Source organism: Oryctolagus cuniculus, chromosome 6 (genome assembly GCF_051225735.1).
Source record: "Oryctolagus cuniculus isolate XC-2025 breed Fujian yellow rabbit chromosome 6, ASM5122573v1, whole genome shotgun sequence".
NCBI classification, from domain to species: domain Eukaryota; kingdom Metazoa; phylum Chordata; class Mammalia; order Lagomorpha; family Leporidae; genus Oryctolagus; species Oryctolagus cuniculus.
The window spans coordinates 160,479,647-160,504,367 of NC_142872.1; the positions used below are offsets into that span (position 1 = coordinate 160,479,647).

The following is a 24,721-nucleotide window of genomic DNA, read 5'->3' on the forward strand; positions in this document are numbered from 1 at the left end:
ATCAGAGGTGCACCAAAGGAGTAAGCTCCTAGTTACACAGCGTAGCAGGAGACTAGAGTTCACAATAACCTAGCATGCATTCAAGAACAAGTCGAAGACAGCAGCACCCAGCTTCCGGTCATGAATGCCAACGAAGGGGAAATGGTGATTACCCTGATTCGGTCAGGATACACTGTTTACATACACAGAAATGTCTGTAGAGAAAAAAGGGCATTATTGTGAATAATTTTTAAATAAAAAAAAAGTAGGTTATTTGATGGTCTATAAGAGCAGATGTGATACAACAGAAGAAAAGTCAACAGAAATCACGCAAACTGCGACACATGGAGAGAGTAACAGCTTAGAGGATGTGATGCTACCGTCCTGGGAGGGAAAGAAGAAAGCAGACGAAGCAGAAGGAATATGGAAAGAGATCACGTCCAAGACTGAGGAAAGCGAACAGCCCACAGATCCGACCAAGGTAAACACAGAAGAAGACACATCTAGACTTACTGATGCCAATGTGAGGAGAACCTAAAAATCAAAGAAAAATCTGAAAACCAGCCAGAGGGAAAACAATTCCCTTCCTTGCAAAGGAATGTGATGCGAGTAGAAACAACGAAGGACAAAACTAGAACAGCTTCTCAGTGCTGTGCTCCTGAAATCATCACCTTCAACACAGACCAAGGCACTTCCAAGCAGAAACAGGAGAGAGAGCGCCACTCCAGAAGACCAGCGGGGGAGAAACGCTGAGATTTCCGAGCTCATGGACATGTGTCAGGTAGAAGCCCAGACTTGCAGGGGGATGAAGAACATCAGGAGAGCTAAGCACACAGATAAATTTACATTTACTGTTTAAATTTTTTGATGTTTAGTTTTTAATTTTTAAATTATAAAACTTTGTAAAAGTCATTTGTATATTTTAAATATCTTTAAACTATGGATAGATTAAATCAAATATAGTAACACTATATGCTGAGTAGTTTTATAACATAAGTAGGAATAACACACATGACTACAAGAAGAAGAGAAATACAAATTTCAGCATTTTAGTGTTCTTATCTGATTAATGAAATTGTCTAACATCTGAACTAGACTGTGTTTCAATAAAGATAATGCAATGTCTACAGAAACACTGAAAAACAGACACACAGAAAGGTATAATTTATAATTTATAATTTAAAGACCATCAAATCCCAATTGAAAGATACTCTGTAGGGGCTGGCACACTGGTGTAGTAAGTAAAGCTGTGTGTCAGTTTCTTGTCCTGGCTGCTCCACTTCCCATCCAGCTCCCTGCTAATGCTCCAGGGAAAGCAGCAGAAGATGGCCCAAGTGCCTGGGCCCTGAACCCACACAGGAGACCCAAAAGAAGCTCCTTGGCTCAGCTCCTCCTGTTGTAGCCATGTGGGAGTGAAACCAGCAAATGGTAAATTCCTCTCTCTCTTTCTCTCTCTCTCTCTCTCTCTCTTCATAACTCTTTCAAATAAATAAATAAATATTTTATATTTATTTATTTTTATGTGAAAGGCAAAGTTAGAGAGGGAGAAGCAGAGGCAGAGAGAGAGAAATATTCTATCTGCTGGTTCACTCTCCAAATAGCCTCAATGGCTGGAGCTGGGCTAGTCTGAAGCCGGGAGTCAGGAGCTTCCTCCTGGTCTCCATATGGGTGCAGGGGCCCAAAGACTTGGGCCATCTGCCACTGCTTTCCCAAGCCTATTGGCAGGGAGTTGGCTCAGAAGTGGAGCAGCCAGGGTTTTTGAACCAGCGCCCATATGGGATGCCAGCACTGTAGGTGGCAGCTTTACTTACTACATTATAGCACTGGCCCCTCAAATAAATAAATCTCTTAAAAAATAAAGAAAGATATTCTATAAGGTATCTGACTAGTAATTCTCAAAATTTCCAAGGTCATCAAAAACAGGGAAAGTCCAAGAAAGTGTCAAATCCAAATAAAGCCTATAAAGACAAGTAATATAATGTGTTACCCTAATAGGATCCTTGAACAGGAAAAGAACATTAGGCTAAAAACTAAGGAAACCTGGTGCCAGTGTTGTGGCGAAGAAGGTAAAGCCACCACCTGAGACACGGGCATCCCATAAGGGAAATGGTCCGTGTCCTAGCTCTTCACTTCTGATCTACTTCCCTGCTAATGGCCGGGGAAAGCAGTGGAAGATGGTTCAAGTGTTTGGGCCCCTGTCACACACATGGGAGACCCAAATGAAGCTCCTGGTTCCTGGCTTCAGCTTGGCCCAGCACAGGCCATTGCACACATCTGGGGAGTCAATCAGCGGGTGGAAGAATCTCTCTCTCTCTCTCTCTCTCTCTCTCTCTTTCTAACTCAAACTTTTAAAATAAATACATTTAAAAAAAAAAAATAAAAGCTGAAGCCGGCACTGTGGCATAGCAGGTAAAGCTGCCACCTGCAGTGCTGGGCATCCCATATGGACACTGATTTGAGACCTAGCTGCTCCACTTCCAATCTGGCTCTCTGTTATGGCCTGGGCAAGCAGTAGAAGATGGCCCAAGTCCTTGCCCCTGTACCCACGTGGGAGACCTAGAAGAAGCTCCAGGCTCCTGGCTTAGGATTGACACAGCTCCAGCTGTCACGACCATTTGGGGAATGAAACAGCAATGGAAGTGCTTATGATATGGACTAATGTTAGAGAAGAGGGGCAGGTGCTGTGGTACAGAGGGTTAAGCTGCCGCCTGAGATGCTGGCATGCTCTATGAGTCCCGGCTGCTCCAGTTTCTAATACAGCTCCCTGCTAATGCACCTGGGAAAGCAGCAGAAGATGGCTCAAGTGCATGGGTGCCTGCAACACAAGTGGGAGACCCAGATGGAGCTCCAGGCTCCTGACTTCAGCTGGTCCAGCCCTGGCTATTGTGGCCATCTGTGGAGTGAACTAGCAGATGGGAGATTGGTATCTCTCTTCTCTCTGACACTCTCCCTCGCTTGTGCTCTCTCTCTCTCTCTCTCTCTCTCTCCCTCCCTGCAACTGACCAGGACAGAGCCTGTGGGCGGAGTCTGCCTTAAGCTGTAGGGAGCTGCTCCTTCTGCTCTGTTTCCTCAAAGCAACAACTGCTTCAAAAATAACCCTTGAGATAACTGTATCATTGTTCACATTCTTCAAAGGAGACCCTGGCTCTAAAAACAAAGGAGGGGCTTTTATTTGACAGGTAGAGTTGCAGACAGTGAGAGAGAAAGACAGAGAGAAAGGTCTTCCTTCCGTTGGTTTACTCCCCAAATAGCTGCTGTGCTGACCTGAAGCCAGGAGCCAGGTGCTTCCTCCTGGTCTCCCATGCGGGTTCAGGGCCCAAGCACTTGGGCCATCCTCCACTGCCCTCCCGGGCCACAGCAGAGAGCTGGACTGGAAGAGGAGTGGCTGGGACTAGAACCTGGTGCCCATATGGGATGCCGGCGCCAGACGCAGAGGATTAACCAAGTGAGCCACAGCGCCAGCCACAGCAGTTTATTTTTAATATGAGATAATCATTCAGAAGTATTAAAAAGCCAACATCATATGAAAATAAAAATATCCCAGCTGTCCAATCAAGTATGTTTTCTGGATTTTGAAAAGTACAGGAGCCAGCACTGTGGTGCAGCAGGTTAAAGCCCCACCTGTGACACCAAAACCCCATGAGCTGCTCCACTTCTGATTCAGCTCCCTGCTAACGTGAGAGCAGTGGAAGGTGGCCCCACTGCTTGGGCCCCTGCCACCCACATGGGAGACCCAGATGGAGTCTGGGCTCCCGGCTTTGGCCTGACTCAGCCAGCCCTGGCCATTGCAGTCATCTGGGGAGTGAACCAGCAGATGGAAGATCTCTTTCTCCCTCTTTCCACTTCTTCCTCTCTCTTTCCCTCCATCTCTCTATCCCCTCCCCCCTCCTTCCTTCCCTCCCTCCCTCTCTCTCTCTGTAATTCTGCCTTTCAAATAAATAAAATCAAATTTAAAAAAAGAAAAGTGTTATGTTAAAATACCATTCTCAGGCTTTGATAGCTAACAAGAATGCTAACAGAAATCTGGCATCATTTCCTAGAGAGAATGGGCCAATCAATCAAGTTCACAGAGCTATCAGGAAATAATCCCAAATCAGCTAACAAGGGAGATCTGAAGACGCATTTTGTATGAGGTTGTGATGCAGGCCCTGACCTGACCTCCCTCTGACATGCATCTATGAATACCTCTCCCCTGCTTCTCTCTCACCGGCACTACTCACCCCAACCTCAACATCTCTCAGGACAGGAGAAAAAACAGCACAACTGCTCTTTTTCAGAACCAGTAATTACAATCCAGTTTCACAGGCTGTGTGGATCCCGGTGAATTGTACATATAAATAGTGCTCAAACTCATTCCTAAGGCCACCCTGTGGTACCAGCAGAGGACTGGCTCCAGGACCCCTGTGGACAGCAGAACCCGCAGACGCAGGCTGGGTGTTCGGCCTGGCAAGTAGGAAACCATACATCCCAGATCAGGGTGCCTGGGCTCGACCCCCACCTCTGGCTCCCGTCACCAGCCTTCTGCTAGTGCAGACCCTGGGAGGCGGCACTGATGGCCCAAGTGAGCCAGTTCCTGCGACACCATGCAGGAGGCCTGGATGCCGTTCTCAGCCCCTGGCTGCAGCACTGGTGCAGGCACAGCCATCGCAAGCATTTGGTGAGTGAATCCACAAACCAGAGCTCTCTCAAGTGAAATAAATCCTTAAAGATTTATTTACTTATTTAAAGGCAGAGTCAAGAGAGAGAGAGAGAGAGAGAGAGAGAGAGAGGATCTTCCATCCACTGGTTTAATCCCCAAGTGGCTGCGACAGTCATGGCTGGGCCAGGCTGAAGCCAGAAGCCTTGAAATTCCACCTGGGTCTCCCACGTGAGTACGGGGACACAGGACTTGGGCCATCTTCTGCTGCTCTCCCAGGCATATTAGCAGGGAGCTGGATTGGAAGTGGAGCAGCTGGGACTTGAACTAATGCCCATATGGGATGCTGGCATCACAGGAAATGGCTCAACACACTATGCCACAACACTAGCCCCAAAATAAAATTTTAAAATAATTTTCTTAATCCACAGGTAAGCAAGCCCCTTATATAAAATGGCATCATATTTGCATATAACCTACACACTTCCTCCTGTACACTTTAAATCATCCCTAGATCACTTGCAACACCTAACGCAATGCAAATCCTATGGAAAATGAGGGGCCTTTCAAAGTTCATGGGAAATGCATAGTACAAAAAAAAAACTAAGCTAAGATTTCAGAAATGATTTTGAACCAACATGAACTTATTTTCCAACTCCATTTTCCACAAATTTTTGAAGCAACTTATCATTGCTACAATGTATTATTTAGGGGACAATGACAAGAAAGTATACACGCGGCTTGGCAAAACAGGAGCCCTCGAGTGTCCCTGTTAACTGGAGTCACTTTGGATTCGTGGACAAGGAGGCTGCCTGTGTCTGCGTCAGCCAGCTCCACCACTGAGAACATTTCACCAACAGAACCACGTGTCCTGGCGCCAGACAAGGAGGAGAGCCCCACGCGCTCCCTGCAAGCAGCCTCGCGGCCTCACATGGGGTGTGTGGGCTTGTCTATCAGCAAGAAGGCAAAGAGCAGAACAGCAAGACATGAGACTATTCCTGGCCTGCTTCACAGCCGTCCATCTTGTCCAGGGACCTCCTCCCGCACCCGTGTCAGGTGAGAGGTGACAGCCACACCCCAGGGGATGCAGGATAATCACAGCTGCAGGACGTGCAGAGGACCCCACCACCACCGGTGAATTCCGGGCATTCTGTAGCCCTTTGCACGACGATGCTCATCACAGGGTTACTCACAAGAGCAAAACCGAGAACAGCCGAACTACCCAATTACAAGGGACATGGCTGACTAAGGAACGGTGCTTCTCCTTCAGCAGCCATTAAATAACAAACATATTTCTGTGAAATGAGAACAGCTTGAGACGCTGATCTAGAAAGGCGGCACTGGTAATTGCATGCAGGCCCTCAGGCCTTGCCTGTTCCTGGGGGCTACACTCGCTCCCCTAGAAGCAAAGGATTCCCAGCAAAGCCTACGACCCATCAAACAGCTTTATCAGCAGGAAATCTGGTGCCCTAGTGGCCGTCACACAAAGCTACCTACACAATGACCTCAACCCTCTCTGAAAAACAATGCATCCAGGGGCTAGTGCTGTGGCACAGTGGGTTAAGCATCTGCCTGCCTGTGGTGCCAGCATCCCATATGGGTGCTGGTTCGAGCCCCGGCTGCTCCATTTCCAATCCAGCTCCTTGCTGATGGCCTCGGAAAGCAGTAGGAGATACCCCAAGGGCTTGGGCCCCTGCACTCATGTGGGAGACCTGGAAGAAGCTCCTGGCTCCTGGTTCCTGGATTTGGATCAGCTCAGCTCCAGCCATTGCAGCCATTTGGGGAGTGAACCAACAGATAGAAGACCTCTCTCTCTCTCTCTCTCTCTCTCTGCCTCTGTCTCTCTGTAACTATGCCTTCCAAATAAATAAATAAATCATTAAATAAAAATGCTGGCCGGTGCCGCGGCTCACTAGGCTAATCCTCCGCCTTGCAGCACCGGCACACCAGGTTCTAGTCCTGGTCGGAGCGCCAGATTCTGTCCCGGTTGCCCCTCTTCCAGGCCAGCTCTCTGCTGTGGCCCGGGAGTGCAGTGGAGGATGGCCCAAGTACTTGGGCCCTGCACCCCATGGGAGACCGGGAGAAGTACCTGGCTCCTGCCATCGGATCAGCATGGTGCGCCGGCTGCAGTGCACCAGCCGCGGCAGCCTTTGGAGGGTGAACCAACGGCAAAAAGGAAGACCTTTCTCTCTCTCTCTCTCTCTCACTGTCCACTCTGCCTGTCAAAAATAAAAAAATAAAATAAAATAAAATAAAAATAAATAAAATAAAAATGCATCCAAAACTTCCAGGGGAAAGCAATCCACAAACATTTTCCAAGTCTTCTTTGGTGGATACAGATTTTCTTTGTAAAATTAATATGCAAAGGAAAATGTAATTTTAAAAAGCAATATCGGGATCTGCCTTTATTATAGCATTTTTCTGGCACAAAGCATATACAGGAAATTATTCATCTAGATCTAAAGCAAACTGGTTTTATCGTGACGCCAACTGCAATAGGTGATTGCTTCAGGATTCTTTTTTTTTTTTTTTTTTAAGATTTATTTATGTATCTGAAAGATAGAGTTACAGAGAGGCAGAGGCAGAGAGCGAGAGCAAGAGCGAGGTCTTCCAGCTCCCTGCTGTTGGCCTGGGGAAGCAGTGGAGGACGGCCCAGGTGTTTGGGGTCCTGCCCCACGTGGGAGACCCACAGGAGGCTCCTGGCTCCTCGCTTCAGATCAGCCCAGCTCTGGCTGTTGCAGCCACTAGGGTAGTGAATCAGAGGATGGAAGAAATCTCTGTCTCTCCCTCTCCCTTTCGGTAATTCTCCTTTCAAATAAGTGAATAAATATTAAAAAATAAATAAAATCTGATGCCTCATGCTACAGATAAGAAACGTGTGTGTGCTATGTATCTTCTAACCTTGATGAAAACGATCTACCACAGAAGAACAAAGGAAACCGGCGGGGGGCGTGGTGGGCAGAACAGTGCCCCTGAGGAGACATGCACCCCCAGCCCAGGAACCTGCACAGACTTCCCTCCTCCCAGCTCAAAAGCACCGGGGTTGGCGGGTGGCATTCAGTAGTCAATCAGCTGACTCTGGTACAAGCACACTACCGTGGGATAGGTGGGTGACCCCGAGGGCTCCACGAGGTCCTGAGGGATGGAAGAGGCGGTGGAAGGGGGAGTCAGAGGAGACGTGATGGAGGGAAGCACTGATGCGCGCAGGGTGGGAGGAAGGGCCGCAAGCCCAGTGAAGCAGCAGCTCTAGGAGCCAGGAAAGGGGGTGCGCACTTCCCCTGGAGCCTGCAGGAGCCAGGAAAGAGGGTGCGCACTTCCCCTGGAGCCTGCAGGAGCCAGGAAAGGGGGTGCGCACTTCCCCTGGAGCCTGTAGGAGCCAGGAAAGGGGGTGCGCACTTCCCTGGAGCCTGCAGGAGCCAGGAAAGGGGGTGCGCACTTCCCCTGGAGCCTGCAGGAGCCAGGAAAGGGGGTGCGCACTTCCCTGGAGCCTGTAGGAGCCAGGAAAGGGGGTGTGCACTTCCCCTGGAGCCTGCAGGAGCCAGGAAAGGGGGTGCGCACTTCCCCTGGAGCCTGCAGAAAGCAGGGCGGCCCTGACAACACCCTCGTTTTCACCCAGAGGCCCACGTGGGATCTTCAGGCCAAAGATTTATACAATCTGACCAGTATGGTGCAGAGTACGGATTTCTGAGCGTCAGAACCACACGGAAACAAACGCGTGTAACCGATACAGTGACGAATCACTGGTGGTGATTTGTCACGGCAGCACAGGAAGCTTGCACACGGACAGGATGGGGTGGAGACAGGGAGCGGGTGAGGGCTACTGCCTGGACAAGAGGAAGGAATTTCATTCTTCTCAATTAATTTGCAGTGAAGATGTACTCCAACTTGTAGGGCAAGAGCAACAAGGCTGGGTTCAGTGCTTCCCACTCAGGCGTGGGAGCACCAGGTGCGGGAGGAAGTCCAAAGCCACAGGGAGCCCAAGAGAAACTAGCCATGACCTGAGGCCTAGCCCAGTGCAGTAGCACCAGGGCCCGGCACTGGGTGCCAACAGTGTGATGGCAGGAAATGACCACAGGTCACTGCCCCCTGACTAAAACCAGGCCCCAAATTCACCTCCTCTGCACCCAAGACAAACAGCCCACAATCTTAGGAAGCAATAATGAGGGTTCCAGGGGAGACCAACTGTTTCAGCTGTGGCTGGTTAGGAAACACAGACGTCCACACTGGAAACCAAGGAGGTGGGCGGAGGGGCTGTGTTGTGGCGTAGCGGGTAAAGCCACGCCACCTGCAATGCCAGCAACCGGTGTGTGTGCTGGTTCGCGTCCTGGCTGCTCCGCTTCCCATCCAGCTCCCTGCTAATGGCCTGGGAAAAGCAGCAGAATATGGCCCAAGTGGCTGGGCCCCTGCCACTGACGTGGGAAACCAGGCTGAAGCTCCGGGCTCCTGACTTCGGGCCTGGTTCAGCCACGGCTGTTGCAGCCAGCTGGGGAGTGAACCAGCAGATGGATGATATCTCTCTCACTCACTCACTCACTCTCTCTGTAACTCTGATTTTCAAATAAATAAATAAATATTTTCAAAAACCGAAAACCAAGGTGTGACTCCAATTCTGGAGTCGTTAGGAAAATAATTAACCTCACCGGCCCAAGCATCTCACTCATCAAGTGGGAGCCTCCTTGGCTCTCCGTTCTCTGGCGTAATAATTGTACTGGTCTAAGAAAACTTAGAGACCCAAGGAAACACATCTATGCACTGCAAAATGCGAAATAAAGCTCTTCATTTTATTGATGCACGACACGTGTGTAGCACTGAAGAACTTCCAGGATTCAGACTGTGACAGTCCTAGCAAGTGATGTGTGGGTCCCAGCAAGAAACTCGTGTCCATCCACAAGGATACATGTTAAAAGCCATTCATAAGGGCCGGTGCTATGACATAGTAGGCTAAGCCTCTGCCTGCAACGCCGGACACATGGATGCCAGTTCATGTCCCAGCTGCTCTTCTCTGAATCAGGCTCTCTGCTTATGACTGGGAAAGCAGTGGAAGATGGCCCAAGTGCTTGGGACTCTTTACCCATGTAGGAGACCCAAAAGAAGGTCCTGGCTCCTAGCTTTGGATAGGCTCCACTCTGGCCATTGTGGCCATTTTGAACCAGTGGATGGAAGACCTTTCTCTCTGTCTTTCCCTCTCTCAGTCCATAACTCTACTTCTCAAACAAATAATCTTTTGTTTGTTTGTTTTTAAAGATTTATTTATTTATTTGAAAGGCAGAGCTACAGAGAGAGAGTGATCTTCCATCCACTGGTTCACTCTCCAGTTGGCCGCAATGGCTGGAGCTGATCCAAAGCCAGGAGCCAGGAGCTTCTTCTAGGTCTCCCACATGGGTGCAGGGGCCCAAGGACTTGGGCCATCTTCTACTGCTTTCCCAGGCCACAGCAGAGAGCTGGAAATGAAGCAGAGCAGCCAGGACTCAAACTGGTGCCCAAGTGGGATGCTGGCACTGCTGGCAGTGGCTTTACCCACTGTGCCACAGCACCGGCCCCAGTAAATAAAACTTGAAAAAAAAAAAAAACAAAAAAAACCCGTGCATTGTCGCTCCCCCTCTTCGCAGAGGAACAACACTAAACCCTGCCTAGGCTTCATATTGGAGTCATGGCACCATTATGTCGCTCCCCCTCTTCACGGAGGAACAACACAGGACCCTGCGCTGTTCTTTTGCCTGCTCGGCCCTTCCCGGGTTTGCTGCTGGTTCTTCCCGGGTTGGCTACCGACCCTTCCACCTCCGTGGAAGGGCGGTTCCCCCTGCCACTTTCCCCACTTCCACGGGGGAGCGGCACACCGCCGGCCAGCTCTCTCGGGGGCTGCACAGGTGTTCCTTCAGATGTTCCTGGTGCATGTTGTCTCTCTCCTCCTTTATAGTCCTCTTCCACCAATCCCAACTCTGCTACCCACACGCCGAGTACGCTGCTCTCCTCCAATCAGGAGCAGGATCAGCTCCTGCAGGTCATCACTCAAGTTGGCGAGAGGCAGCTGCATAGAAGTTGTTACTCCCTTCTCAGCGCCATATTGTGGGAGAGCAGATGCATAGAATAAGTCTTAATTCCAGTAACAGTCTAGTCCGAGTTGCTCCCCACAATTCCCCCTTTCTTTTTATTTTTGGCGTTGATACGCGCCTGTCTTCGGTGCCCCGTGGCACACACTCTGCTCTGCTTGCTAGAGTTGCCCACAGGTGCTTACAAGCCCTACCAATCAGGCAAACCGAATCCGGGTCCTCTCTTCGCCATGTTGTGAGGAGGTTTTTAGGCGCTGATGTGTGCCTGTGTTCGGTGCCCTGCAGCGCATGCTCTGCTCTGCTAGAACTGCCTGCAGGTGCTTACAAGCCCTACCAATCAGGCAAACCGAATCCAAGCCTTCTCATTGCCGTCTTGTGGGGAGACTTATTGGTGTTGATAACGTGCCTGTCTTCGGTGACCTGCAGCTGCCCACAGGTGCTTATCGTCTTCCTAATCAGGCAGACCGAATCCAAACTCTCTCATTGCCGTGTTGTGGGGAGGCCTTATTTTTCTCTATTTCTCTATCTCCGGGCATTCCTATCTCTCCTATTTTACTTCTATCTGCCAGCATTCCTATTTCTCTCATTTTACTTCTAAACTTCTGTTTCTCTTATCCCCGAGGCTTCCCGGCGCCCGCCCCGAGGCTGCTTCTTGGCGCCTCGCCCCGCGGCGGCTTCCCGGCTCTGCGGGGCTTCCCGGCTTCACGCGCACTCCGTGGTCTCTGCGCCCTTCACGCTGGCACCACGGCCTCCGCACTAGCCCCGCGTTCCCTATCTATTCGCGCCCCGCGCGCTCTCTCTGCACGCGGCGGCTTCCGCGAATCACACAGCCTAGCTCACGTTTCTGCCACCGGTATTCAATCTAAGTTCCCCGGGGCTAACCTGGCGAATTCAACCTAGCTCACGTCTCCACTTCGGTTTGGCTTCCAGTCTTTTGCTCCCCGGGCTAATCTGACGGATTCCAACCTAGCTTACGCGTCTCCGCCTCTGGTTTTAGCTTTTCGCCTTTTGCTCCCCGGGCTGACTTGACGAATCCCAAGCTAGCTTACGTCTCCGCCTCAGCCTGCCCCCGCAGCTTCATTTTCCCTAACATTTTTCTCTACCCGGTATGTTTCCCTAAGTTTTCTTCCAACAATATTCCCCTCTCATTTCTCCTGGCTTCTCCCCACAGTCCTTATCCGAGTCTGTTTGTTCTAGCTTTCACTTTCGCTTTTAATCTCCTAGCTTCCCCGCCATAGTCCGCATCCGAGTCTATGTTTCCTCCAGCTTTCACTTTCGCTTTCAATCCTAACTTCTTCCAGCACTTTTTCCATCCGGCTTTTCCCTAAGCTCTTCGCTAGTCTCTCTCTCCGGTATTTTCCCGCTTCTTCCCGTTTCTTCCCTCCTAGGTTTCCTATCCGAGTCATGGCACCATTATGTCTCCTAGGCTTCCTATCCGAGTCACGGCACCATTATGTCACTCCCCCTCTTTGCGGAGGAACGACACTAAACCCTGCCTAGGCTTCATATCGGAGTCACGGCACCATTATGTCACTCCCCCTCTTCACGGAGGAACGACACAGGACCCTGCGCTGTTCTTTTGCCTGCTCGGCCCTTCCCAGGTTTGCTGCTGGTTCTTCCCGGGTTGGCTACCGACCCTTCCACCTCCGTGGAAGGGCGGTTCCCCCTGCCACTTTCCCCACTTCCACGGGGGAGCGGCACACCGCCGGCCGGCTCTCTCGGGGGCTGCACAAGTGTTCCTTCAGGTGTTCCTGGTGCATGTTGTCTCTCTCCTCCTTTATAGTCCTCTTCCACCAATCCCAACTCTGCTACCCACACGCCGAGTACGCTGCTCTCCTCCAATCAGGAGCAGGATCAGCTCCTGCAGGTCATCACTCAAGTTGGCGAGAGGCAGCTGCGTAGAAGTTGTTACTCCCTTCTCAACGCCATATTGTGGGAGAGCAGATGCATAGAATAAGTCTTAATTCCAGTAACAGTCTAGTCCGAGTTGCTCCCCACAGTGCATCATCAACAGCCTTGTGCCCATGAGTGACAAAAGACACAACGCTCAAGGTGCTAGACTGGGAGAGGATGAAGTCCACCTTCTGCCTCCTTCACGGTGTGGACATGAAATCCTAGAGGCCCTTGCTGCTCACACGTAGGGCCTCAACTGCGCGAGGAGAAACCATGGAACGCATCTCCTGCCAGGCTGTTCTGGGCCTGAGAAGAGCTGGCTGTTGGGAAGTGGTGGGCACAGTCATCTCAGCGGCCGAGGTCTGCGCATACGCAAGGCACTAAAGACCCCCAGGTGACCGGCTGCCTTCTGCGCTTCCAGTTCTTCATGATCAAACAGATGGAAACGCAGCGGGGATGAGCGTTGATGGACACGAAGTTCCTGCCTGGAGCCAGCACACGACACTCAGGCCGGGCAGGCTGGGAGTGTGGTGGCCAACAGCCCCTCGACCTTCCATGATTCTCTGAGTTTAGCGGTAGGCACAGTTTCAAAAACCGCCTTAGAGCAGCCTGTTTGCAGATCTCGATGACCGCACCTCCATGTGCGTGCACCAGCGTCGGCAGTATCATCAGTTTAAAGGGCAAGGCCGGCCAAGTGCTGAGCAGGACTCTTTACAGAACAAGTTACTGGACCATGGTGCTTGTTACCAGTAACCACACCGTCAGCACTGGCTACAAGGCTATGAGCACCCACACTGAAGAACACTCAATTACAGGTATTGAAGGAAAGCAGGGAGCCACCTGGACCCCTTGCTGCATGCTGGGGACTGGGCTGGTGACTCCTGAGTGCTACCCCTGCTCTCACAACGCCTCCCAGGTGGGCACGTGACACCTGCTTCTCAGTTCACCTGAGCTAATCCAGGATCCGACGTACCACACCCTTTCCTCTCCATCATGGCAGGTGTTTAGGATAGGAGACCTTTTCCTCCATCTGCAAACTCTCACCCTGTTCTCTGACTTGGCGTCAGAGCGATGCTACCCACGTGGACAGAGCGCCCTGACTGCACAGGCCTCAGCCCCACATGACCAGGGACTGGCCCGGGAGTGAGGGTAACCCCAATGGCTACTGAACACAGGCTCCCTCCACCCTCACCTTGAGAAGGGAAGCCTCTGGCCTCCCACACAACCACCCCACCCTGCCCACGCCGTATCCTCTCACCTTGAAGGAGGCATGCTGCTCCATGTGCCGCAGCAGCTGGGGCTTCTGGGCCGCCGTGTAGTCACACACTGTGCACTTAAACTGCTTCCCTGCAAAGAAGCAGAGGACAAGGTGAGTGTCGCCAGGCCGGCAGCCCTGTGGGCGAGGAGTTACAGCACAGAGCCAGGCACACAGTCCTGTCCCCTGCTGGGAAGGAGTCCCGCCGTCCTGGGGAGTTGACAGGGGGGCACAGGTGCGAGGCAGGAGGCTCAGTCTTCAGCAGTGGGCGCAGACGGGAGCTGGGGGGGGGGGGTCGGCCAGCTCGAGCTGTTGAGGCCCCACAAGCAACGGCACCCACACAGGCTCCTGTAAAGAGCCAGGTGAGCCCCACAGTCTGGAGGGGAGGGGAGCAGCCCAGAGGACTGGACCATGGGGTGGTCAGGAAAGTGGAGCGGCTGCAGCCTCCTTGTGGAATACCGTGTGAGGGCTGCACTGAGTCCAGAGCCGACTGGAGAGAGCGCGCCAGAACCAAAAGGGCCTGGGGATCTCACTGAGGCACTCAGTCGCCACCCCAGGACCAGAGTGACCCTCAGGAAGGGGCAGGATCTGTGACAGCTCCTAATGCTGGCAGGAGTGGAAATGGTGATTCTGAGGGAAAGCTAGAAAGCAAACTACAGAGAAACGTAAAACGTGGCTGTCTCTGGCAGGCCCACACGTGAAAACAAAGCAATGGGCATACACGGGCACACAGCATATTCACTCCTCATTGTCAACTTGCAATCATACAGACCTGTGCAACCCTCTGCCCCTGCAGTAAACTGCTCCACGAGCCGCTTCTAGGCGTGCGAGCGTCCTCGGGCCCTGTAGCCCGGCTCCCCAGAACACTGGCTCCTCAGGCCGAGTAACGCTGCCAACAGCTGCATCCCCTTCTGCTCGTCTATGCGCTCTCAAACCCGAGGAAACAAACTGCAAACTGTGTTCTCAACAAGGTCACCAATGAACCCACGGTGCCGAGCCAGGAAAGGCCTTGAGTCCCTCTTCTACTGTTTGAATCCACCCAGCGGTGCTGATCATCCGCGCTCCAGGAATTCTGTCCTCTGAAGCCACAGCACTGCCGCCTCCTGGACCTCCCCAAGTATGGATTCCGAGTATCGCCGGGGCAGCCCCCCGGGCAGCCAGCTTTCACACACCGATGCTCCACGGTGCTCCAGCCACATTCTTCTTGCTCTGCGATCTCCTTGCATGTAACACTCTCCCTTACGGGCTTCTGTAAACCTTGAAGCCAAAATCTGCACCTTCCACTCTGAACTCTTCCCTGAACCTGGGACTTGAGTGACCAACCGCCCGCAGGACTGGCCACTTCGCTGTCCCACACCTCCTAAGCTGGACTCACTGTGTTCCTCACCAAACAGCTTCTACCTCCAGCCTTCCCTGTCTGTCATTCACGTGATCACCCAAATCAGACACCTGCTGGCCCTTTCTCAACATTGCTACAGCCCTTTCACTCACATCACTCTCAGCACGTGGTCTCATCTCCTCTTCCCATGCCTGTGGTCTATGTCTAGTCCTAATTCCACTATTTCCACAGTATTCTTTTCACCTCACTGCTTTCCTCAGTCAACTGCAAAAGCTCCTAAGGTTTCCTTGCCTTCATGCAACCCTCCCATCCCCCTGTCATTCATCCATCCCAGCTCCCCATCCTCCGTCCAGATGACGGACAGCATAAACCATCCTGAGCTCTCCTGTATAACCCACCAGTGATGCCCATTGTAGAATGACATTGAAGTTCCAGGGCCTGGCACAAAAATCTCTCTAGAATCAGAACTCCCTCCAACCAACACACCTTCCAACTTCCTCTTGTGCCTGTCCTTCTGTGCTTGGGCTCTGTCACACAGAACTCCTGGCCTGTGTGACCTCAGACTCCCCAGCCTTTGCAAACATTGTCAGTGCCGGGGTTCACTGCCTTTCGGCATTGACTTTTCTTTTTTTCTTTTTATTATTTTTTACAGGCAGAGTTAGTGAGAGAGACAGAGAGAAGGGTCTTTCTTCCTTTGGTTCACCCCCCAAATGGCCACCACAGCAGGTGCACTGCGCCGATCCTAAGCCAAGAGCCAGGTGCTTCCTCCTGGGGTCCCATGTGGGTGCAGGGCCCAAGCACTTGGGCCATCCTCCACTACCTTCCCGGGCCACAGCAGAGAGCTGGCCTGGAAGAGGGGCAACCGGGACAGAATCTGGCACCCAGACCAGGACTAGAACCCGGGGTGCCAGCGCCACAGGTGGAGGATTAGCCTAGTGAGCCACAGCACCAGCCTCGGCATTGACCTTTCTTTGCCTTAACTCAAGCTCAAGTTGAATAACATCTCCAGGACTTGGGCTAAGAGCCAGCCCCTCAGCCCCTCTGCATGTCCCTACTGGCCACTGGCCATTGGCTTGTTTCCTGACTCTGCCTTGAACCCACCTGCTCTCGAGGCAGAGGCTGCTGCCAGCTGCCCACATCTGGATACCCCCAGAATCTGCACGTATGCACACAGTGAACAGATGCCATGTATTTCATTAAAATGAACTGTATATCACACAATGGGAGCAACAAGTGGATACACACATCATACACATCTCAGTGCTACAGCTGTATGGTTGTATCTATCACTCAAGGTAAATGAAGCCCAAACCCTGGATTTTACCAATTCAGCAAGTCCAGAGCAGAGTGAAAACTTCTCAAGGCATTCAAGTTATAAAAAGAGCACTCACGACTTTTTCTTAAAGGTCAACTTTTTCCAGCTGTACTACCCCACACTTCCACACATTTCAGTATAAACTCCACTACGTCCACTTCGGCACCAGCCTCTGACTCATAAACACAACACCACGGAGCCAAGAAGCCTGAACAAAGCGGTGTTGGGTTCCAAACCAGCCCAGTGGGGGGAGGAAAGCAGACAGAACCGTCCTCCAAGGTGACAGTCTCGCCACTCGTCATCAAACACTTGGACCAACGAGTGGAAGATGCAGCCCTGACGGGAAGCAAGGGGACCGCCTCGCTGGCGATCGGGAGCACCCTTGGCACCACTCTCTGGTTCTGAGATGGGAAAGGGGGCAGCGCCGACCGCCGTGCCCCAGCGAGCCTGCAGGGCCTGGTGGCAGCTCAGTGCTCTCGGCAGCCCCTGTCCAGGGGGCCTGGGAGAGCACTTGCTTAGTCCTGGGCTGCCGGATTAAGATAACGGACTGATGATCCACGACGCATCATGAAACAGCAGTAGTGCCTGGAGACGATCCTGGATGTTTCTGATCAAGAGAGCTACCCGGGAACGGCCTGGGGAGATCAGGCGGGCTGATGGACCTCAAAGGGCCGGGGGCCGGCATCGAATGTCTGTGTGCCGGGTGCAGACCCCACAGATCCCAGGAAAAGGAAAACATCACAAGGAGGAAGAGAGGTTGCCTTTCCAAAGTCAACCCCTTTCTCCCACAGCACACAGTCTAGCTGTACCTACCGGACCGTACGGCCCCCTGCGCTGCACCAGGCCTCAGTGGCTGCAGCCTCACTGTGCACCAAAGCCCGGCAGGCCACACAAGCAGGACTCGCCAGGGCCTGCACTTGCACCCCAGTCACTCACAGACACAGGAGAATCAGAGCCTAAGAACGCAGCACAGTTTCCATGGGGTGTGTGTGTGTGCGTGTGTGTGTGTGAAAATCACGCAGCAGCATCCCTGTGTCTGTGCCACTCAACCTGTCTGTCACACAGACAGCTGCCCTGTGCAACCGCCCTGGAGGCCAGCGGCAGGGAGTGCTCTCTTTCCGGCTCTGTGCAGCTTTGCCCTGTGTGGCCCCAGGCCCTGTTAGAAAGTGGAGCGGTCACCCGGCTGCTACAGGGGCAGCCTGGGGCACCAGGCCTGCAGACACCTAAAAAGTACCCCTTAGGAAGCAAGGCCAGGGGTGCAGACAGGACTGGGGTGGGGTGGGGTGGGGTGGGGTGGGGTGGGGTGGGGTGGGGTGGGCCCTCCCCACCACGGCGACCCAGGGACGCTGCGGACAGTGCCTTCTCTCCTGCCACTTTCCACCTCCCTGTTTGTCTCAACAAGCAAACGCCTCGGTTCTCATTAAGCCGGCCAAAAATAATACACCAAAAACAAAAACGGTAAAAGCAGAGCAGGGCAAGCGGCAGTAAAGCTGTGGGAAACGGGAGCTGTGACAGCACCAGAGGCCTTCAGCCCCGCCCCAGCAGCTGCTCCCAAGGCCTCCCAGGGCTGCCAGACCCGGGGGATGGGCTCCATGTGACTCTCTGAGCTCAGGTCCTGCCACACCCTGTCCACTGCAGACACACCCACCCCACTCCAGCCCCCAGGGCTCGCTGGGGCCCGAGCTCTGCTGGCTGCATCTCCCTCAACCCTTCCAAAAGTCATCCTGCTTAGGATCCCCCCACCCCCTGACTCAGCTCAAGCACTCCTCTGCTTACGGCATCTCCATATTTGTATTTTGTATTTTCACTTTCACAATTTTCCCATTATGACACTTTGTCGTGCTGCCACTGTGACACAGTATCCATGTTCTTTTTGTTTTTCTGTTGTTTTGTTTTGTTTTGTTTTTTAAGATTTATTTATGGGGGCCAGCATTGCTGCCTAGAGAGTAAAGCCACTGCCTGTGATGCTGGCATCCGGTCTGGGTGCTGGTTCTAGTCCAGGCTGCTCCACTTCCGATCCAGCTCCCTGCTAATGGCCTGGGAAAAGCAGCCAAAGGTGGCCCAGGTCCTTGGGCCGCTGCACCTACGTGGAAGACCAGAACGAATGGAATGAAGCTCCTGCCTCCTGCCTTCAGCCTGGCCCAGCCCAGACATTTGCAGCCATCTGGAGAGTGAACGGGTGGATGGAAGATGAAGATCTCTCTCTGTATCTCCTCCTCTCTCAGTAACTCTGACTTTCTTAGAAACAAGTCAATCTTTAAAAAAAAATTTATTTTATTTTATTTTTGACAGGCAGAGTGGACAGTGAGAGAGAGAGACAGAGAGAAAGGTCTTCCTTTACTGTTGGTTCACCCTCCAATGGCCACTGCGGCCGGCGCACCACGCTGATCCAAAGCCAGGAGCCAGGTGCTTCTCCCGGTCTCCCATGGGGTGCAGGGCCCAAGGACCTGGGCCATCCTCCACTGCACTCCCAGGCCACAGCAGAGAGCTGGCCTGGAAGAGGGGTAACCGGGACAGAATCCGGCACCCCGACCAGGACTAGAACCCGGTGTGCCGGCGCCGCAAGGCAGAGCATTAGCCTATTGAGCCGCAGTGCTGGCCAAAAAAAAATATTATTTATTTTACTTTGAAAGGCAGAGTCATGGAGAGAGGGAGAGAGAGACATTTTCCATCTGCTGACTCACTCCCCATATGGCCGCAATTGTCCGGGCTGGGCCGGTGAAGCCAGGAGCTTTACCCAGGTCTCCCGCATGGGTGGCAGGGTGCTCAGGCACTTGGGCCGTCTTCTGCTGCTTTCCCAGGTGCTAGTAGGGAACTGCATAGGAAGTGGAGCAGCTGAGATTCGAACCAGCTTGCACACGGATGCCAGCATCCCAGGAGGTGGTTTAACCCACTGTACCACAACACCAGCCCGAACACATTTCTTGATTTATATTGTTGTCATCATCTTTCACCCCTGCCAGGCTTCTGGCCTCTTGGCAGTGGTCTCTGCTTCAGCTGTCACCAGTATCCACTGCAGTATCCAAAGGCCTTAATCACCAAAGCAGCGAGGTCATTCACCTGCGGTTGGCTGCCTGCCACCTGGAAGGTGGTGGGAACCTCAGGGTCCTGAGGGCCTGGAAGTCTGGGCACTGCAGGAGGGCATGCAGCTCCTCCTTTGAGGTCTGCTCAGCCACAGGTCTGTCCCTCTCCCTAATCAGCAGGTCACAGCGAGCCACCGACATGGCCCTGCCCACCATCCCCCCCCTCCAGCCACCGTGGACAAGCGACCCACGCTGAGCCAGGAATCTGAGCAGCCGGGCAGGGGGCGAGACACACTGGAACAGCTATGGCTGAGTTTTCACTCTGCGGATGGAAGCTGCAAGCAAGCCCATCCGCAGGAGTTGGGGTGGCAGTGAGGAACACGGACAGGATGTCAGCAGGAAGGCCAGGGAGCAGGGAGCAGAAAGGACCCGCACCAAAGCCACTGGGCTGGCCACGTCCAGCCACTCTGTGAGCATCACTGAGCGGCCCCTAGGGACAACAGGGAGCAAGGCCCTTGGACTCCTGGAGCTCATTATCAAAGTGGACAGCCAGCAAGCATGCCAAGAATAATCACAAACCACTAGGCCAGGGCAGGGGCTGGGCTGATGTCAGGCTGAGAGGGGAGGATGAGGAGGACCAGCCACATGACAAGCAGGTGGAGACAGTGCTAAGAATGTCCCGGGTCACTGGGGGATCACTGGAGCCTTCGCAACAAACAGCCCTGTCTGCACGTCTTCAAGTGAGTCTCTGCCAGCAGCGACCCAGAGTTCTAACAAGAACAGCGTTAAAGAGACCAGCGAATGGGTGAACAGGAAACACCAAGACCCCAGAAGGCCAGCAGACCAAACAACTCACGCAGGAGAAGGTAAAACCAGAGATCCGTACGCAAAGAAAGCCCAGCGGCGTTAAACATGCAGACAGCACTCTGAACCAATGCTGCACGCAGTTTATAAAAATAGCTCATTTAATTTTCACACACCTGTTCAGTCTTAGGAATTATAAAAAATTAGGACTGTAGCATACTGGTAAAATGGTAGCGTTTGATGCTCACTGAACTCAACAAACTGGTCAGTTTTAGTGATAAGAAAGGGAAGAGGCCCAGCGTGGTGGACAGTCTCAGGGGAACCGCTGCTTGTCCTCGGAGACAGGCTTTAACTTCTGCGAATGGCCAGAAGTCTTCTGGAGCCCAGTCTTGTCACTAAGGAGGATGAAAGAAGGCTGAGTCACACCACTTATGGAGAAACACTCTTCCATGGAAGGCATTCCAAAATTATCGCAAAACCACTGCCAAAGTGGAAAGAAGCTAACTTTGGGGACAAAGCTTCCTTGGCCACAAGCTGCAGAATTCAGAACCTCAGTTCTTACAAAATTCCTCTTAATAGACCCAGAACTCCAAGTGGGAAAAGTCAAAATTACAGCAACCTAGAAGAATCTCACAAGCATCATGTTAAAGGGAAAAACTAGAAACACAAGAAACATATACTGTATGAATCAATCTATATCAAGTTCAAAGACAAGAGTGGGAGTTTATCTATCTAGTGGTTGGGACGCCTGCATTCCACATCAGAATACCTGGGTGTGGCTCCGCCTCCTGACACCAGCTTCCCACCAATGTGCATTCCTGGGAAGCAGTGGTAATGGCTCAGGGAACTGGGCTCCTGTCACCCATGGTGGGAGAGCTAGACTGCACTTCCAGCACCTGGCTCCAGCCCCAGCCCAGCCCTGGCCTTTGTGGGCATTTGGGGAGTGAGTCTGCACCTGGGTGCTATGTGTGTGTGTGTCTCAAATTTTTAAAAATTCAAAAAAGAGCTCAAAAACAGGAAAAGCCAAGTTATGACACTGGAAGCCAGAGAAGTGGCTCCCTTCATGAAGAGAAAATGGGGAGTCAGTGGGTGGGGCACCTCAGAGGGGCTGGCAACATGCTGCAGAGACACAGGTGTGCCTCATTCGAAATGCCTCATTGGGCTCTACCCTTACAAAGCTCTGTGTGTGTTACTTTAAAAGGCAGAAAGAGCCGGCACTGCGGCTCACCTAGGCTAATCCTCCACCTGCGACGCCAGCACCCCGGGTTCTAGTCCCGGTCGGGGCACCGGTTCTGTCCCGGTTGCTCCTCCTCTTCCAGTCCAGCTCTCTACTGTGGCCCGGGAAGGCAGTGGAGGATGGCCCAAGTGCTTGGGCCCTGCACCCGCATGGGAGATCAGGAGGAAGCACCTGGCTCCTGGCTTCGGATCGGCACAGCGCACCGGCCGTGGTGGCCATTTGGGGGGGTGAACCAATGGAAGGAAGACCTTTCTCTCTGTCTGTCTCTCTCTCACTGTCTAACTCTGCCTGTCCAAAAAAAAAAAAAAAAAAAAAAAAAAAAAAGAGGCAGAAAGAAAAATAACCCAACCACACAAGACAGGCCACCTGGCCCAGGCAGTTCCCAGGTGCTGGCATCAAATTCCTCCAAGAAAGCAAGACTCGTCCTGCAGACTGAGCGTCAGCAGATGCAGCAGGCTGCTGCCAGTGAGAGGGAATTCCCGCTCATCGCGACGTGCCCTTGCTGTTAAAGGATCAGTTTATTTCAGTGCCGAAAAAAATGGAAATCCATGCATATGAGGGGTCTTTCAAAAAGCTCATGAAAATGTGTACATGAAAAACCTATACATGGATTTTTTTAAAAAATTGCACCAAAATAAACCTTTATATTTTTCAAATTTATTTATTTGAGAGGTAGAGTTACAGACAGAGAGAGGGAAAGACAGAAAGGTCTTCCATTTGCTGGTTCACCCCCTAAATGGCTGCAAATGGCCGGAGCAGAGCTGATACAAAGCCAGGAGCTTCTTCCAGGCCTCTCATGTGGGTGCAGGGGCCCAAGTACTTGGGCCACCTTCCACTGCCTTCCCAGGCCATAAGCACAGAGCTGGACTGGAACAGAAGCAGCGGGACATGAACCAGAGCCTGTATAGGATGCTGGTGCCATAGGCAGAGGCTTAGCCTACTGTGCCACAGTGCAAGCCTCAAAACCTCTTTTAATTTCAGTTCTTTACAAACATTTTGAGGTATCTTCTGATTTCTGTTCATCTCTCAGAGGGTGTGGCACCATCTTTGCAGGATCTTTCCCCGTTTCCAATCTTTCCTTTGGAAAGAGTCTATTTCTTCGAACTCTCGGGCCACCGTCCAGTGGATATGACTGGCCAGTAGAGCAAGGCTGGCCTATGACCTTTGGGGCACTGCCTTGGCCTAACAACCAGAAGTTGGCCGAAGTCAAGCAACAGCAAACAGTAATGAGAGCATGGGGTCTAGAGGCCGACAGTCCTGAGCTGTGCCCACTGCCTGGGCCACCCGCAAGTGCCTGCCTTGTTGGGGTGGGGAGAGGGCAAGAAAGGTTGGGCACTCCTGTAGCCCTGCATGGGGTCAGGTAGACAGAGGCACATCACACCCATGGTGGCAGGCTGGCCTGCCCACGGAAGCAAGCAGTGAACAGCAAGGTGGCAGAGGGGGCAGCCAGAGCACACGCCCTGCTGAGGATGGGCTCAGAAGCACAAAACCACCCTCGTTTCCCTGAGCTTCTGAAAGGCTCAACACTCTAAGCCTCCTTCTCTGCCCCCCAAAGGCAGTCTCCCCACATTTGCTGGGTGGTGGACAGGCGCCCATCCAAGGTCCCTGAAGCCCCACCTGGGGAAGCGCAGAAGGAGCACACATGGCACCTGCCGCCTCCTCCGTGTCTCACTGTCCCCGCGTCCGCCTGATGAGCCTCCTGGGGACGACTCCCGCTGCCCAGCTGCTTTAAATAGAGTTCTACATAAAACAAAGGAGGAAAGGAGCCATGGGAAAACCTGCAACCGCCACCTTCGGCTTCTGGAATTTGGATTCCTTCGGAACACAGAGACAGCGATGGGAAGTGCTTTCCGACTTGGGGCAGCTTGTTCGAGGTACCTGTCAGATGAAAGCACGCCTGGCAAATCAAACTTTGTGTGTACCTCCAACTCGCAGGGGCACGGAGGTACTCAGAGAAGGTACACAATCTCAACTGTGATTAGCAGTAATATCCAGACGCGTGAAATGCCTCCTTGTGACTGTTTATCCAGCCTCACTGCAAAGGCGGTGTTTTGCATAAGTAAATTTTCAGCCGTCTTCAGAAAACTGACCTTATCCTTTTCTCAGAAAACTTTTACCCTTTCCAACTGCCATACTCTTTAAATACTAATGACTGCACTGTGCCTTCCTAATGAGAGAACATTTGAGAGAAGAGTGATTTGATCTTTCCTAGGTGATGTAGATGAATTGCTGCACTCCTTCTCACTCGGTGTTGTCTGGAGCTGTTGGCAATATGAGAACCCTGACCACTACAGAGATGGGTACATGCAGCAACAGCCCTTCCTGCAAGTCCACAGTGGCAGGATGACAATGACCCATAGAGATGTCCATCTCCTAACCCTTAGGACCTAGAAATGCCACCTCGCCTCATACAGGAACCTGAAACATTTCGCAGACATGATCGATGAAGGATGCTGAGATGGGAGACAACCCGGATCACCCAGTGGACCCAGCGTAACTGCAAGGGTCCTTAGAAGAGGAGGCAGGAGGAGCCGGCACTGGCGTAGCAGGCTAAGCGTTTGCCTGCAGTGCCGGGATCCCATATGGATGCCGGTTCATGCCCTGGCTGCTCCACTTCAATGCCGCTCCCTGCTCCTGTGCCTGTGAAAGCAGGGGAAGAGGCTCAAGCGCTTGGGAAACCTGGAGAAGGCTCCTGGCTTCAGCATGGCCAAGCCCTGGCTGGTGCGACCATTTGGGAAGTGAACCAGGACATGGGGGACCTTTTTCTCTCTCTCTGTCTCTTTCTGTCCCTCTCTCTCTCTCTCTCCCTCTCTCTCTGTAACTCTGCCTTACAAATAAGTAAATAAATAAATAATTTTTTAAAAAACAGAAAGGAAGGAAGGAAGGAAGGAAGGAGGCAGGAGGGTTGGAGCCAGAGGAGGAGACGTGATGGCAGCAAGGCCAGCAGGGCTGGAATGCTAGGCTGTGCATCAAGACGGGGAAACCGGCTCATAATAAGAAAAGGATTCAAAAGCTGCAAGGGGCGAACAAAGAGACTTCCCCTAAGTCTCCAGACGGAGCACAGCCCTGCTGACATCTCGGTTTTATACCACGGACCTCCAGAGCCAGAGCTTAATACGTTTGTGCTAAATTTGTGGGGACTTGCCACCGCAGCCACAGGAAATTCATGTCACAGAGAAGACGAGGATGT

At 52.4% G+C, this 24,721-nt stretch overlaps 1 protein-coding gene across 4 annotated transcripts in view; it reads right to left on the reverse strand.

Moving 5' to 3' along the window:
* The window catches only part of ZFAT (zinc finger and AT-hook domain containing), a 205,569-nt gene that overhangs the window by 65,317 nt on the left and 115,531 nt on the right, over positions 1–24,721 (reverse strand). For all 4 annotated transcript variants that reach the window (XR_016236025.1, XM_070075863.2, XM_070075861.2 and 1 more), the window contains one exon: positions 13,817–13,905. Coding sequence is in view for 2 of the 4 variants with exons in the window: in XM_070075863.2 (XP_069931964.2) it covers positions 13,817–13,905 (89 nt within the window). In the remaining 2 variants the exon portion in view is untranslated. Of the gene's footprint in view, positions 1–13,816; positions 13,906–24,721 lie in introns of those variants that run through there.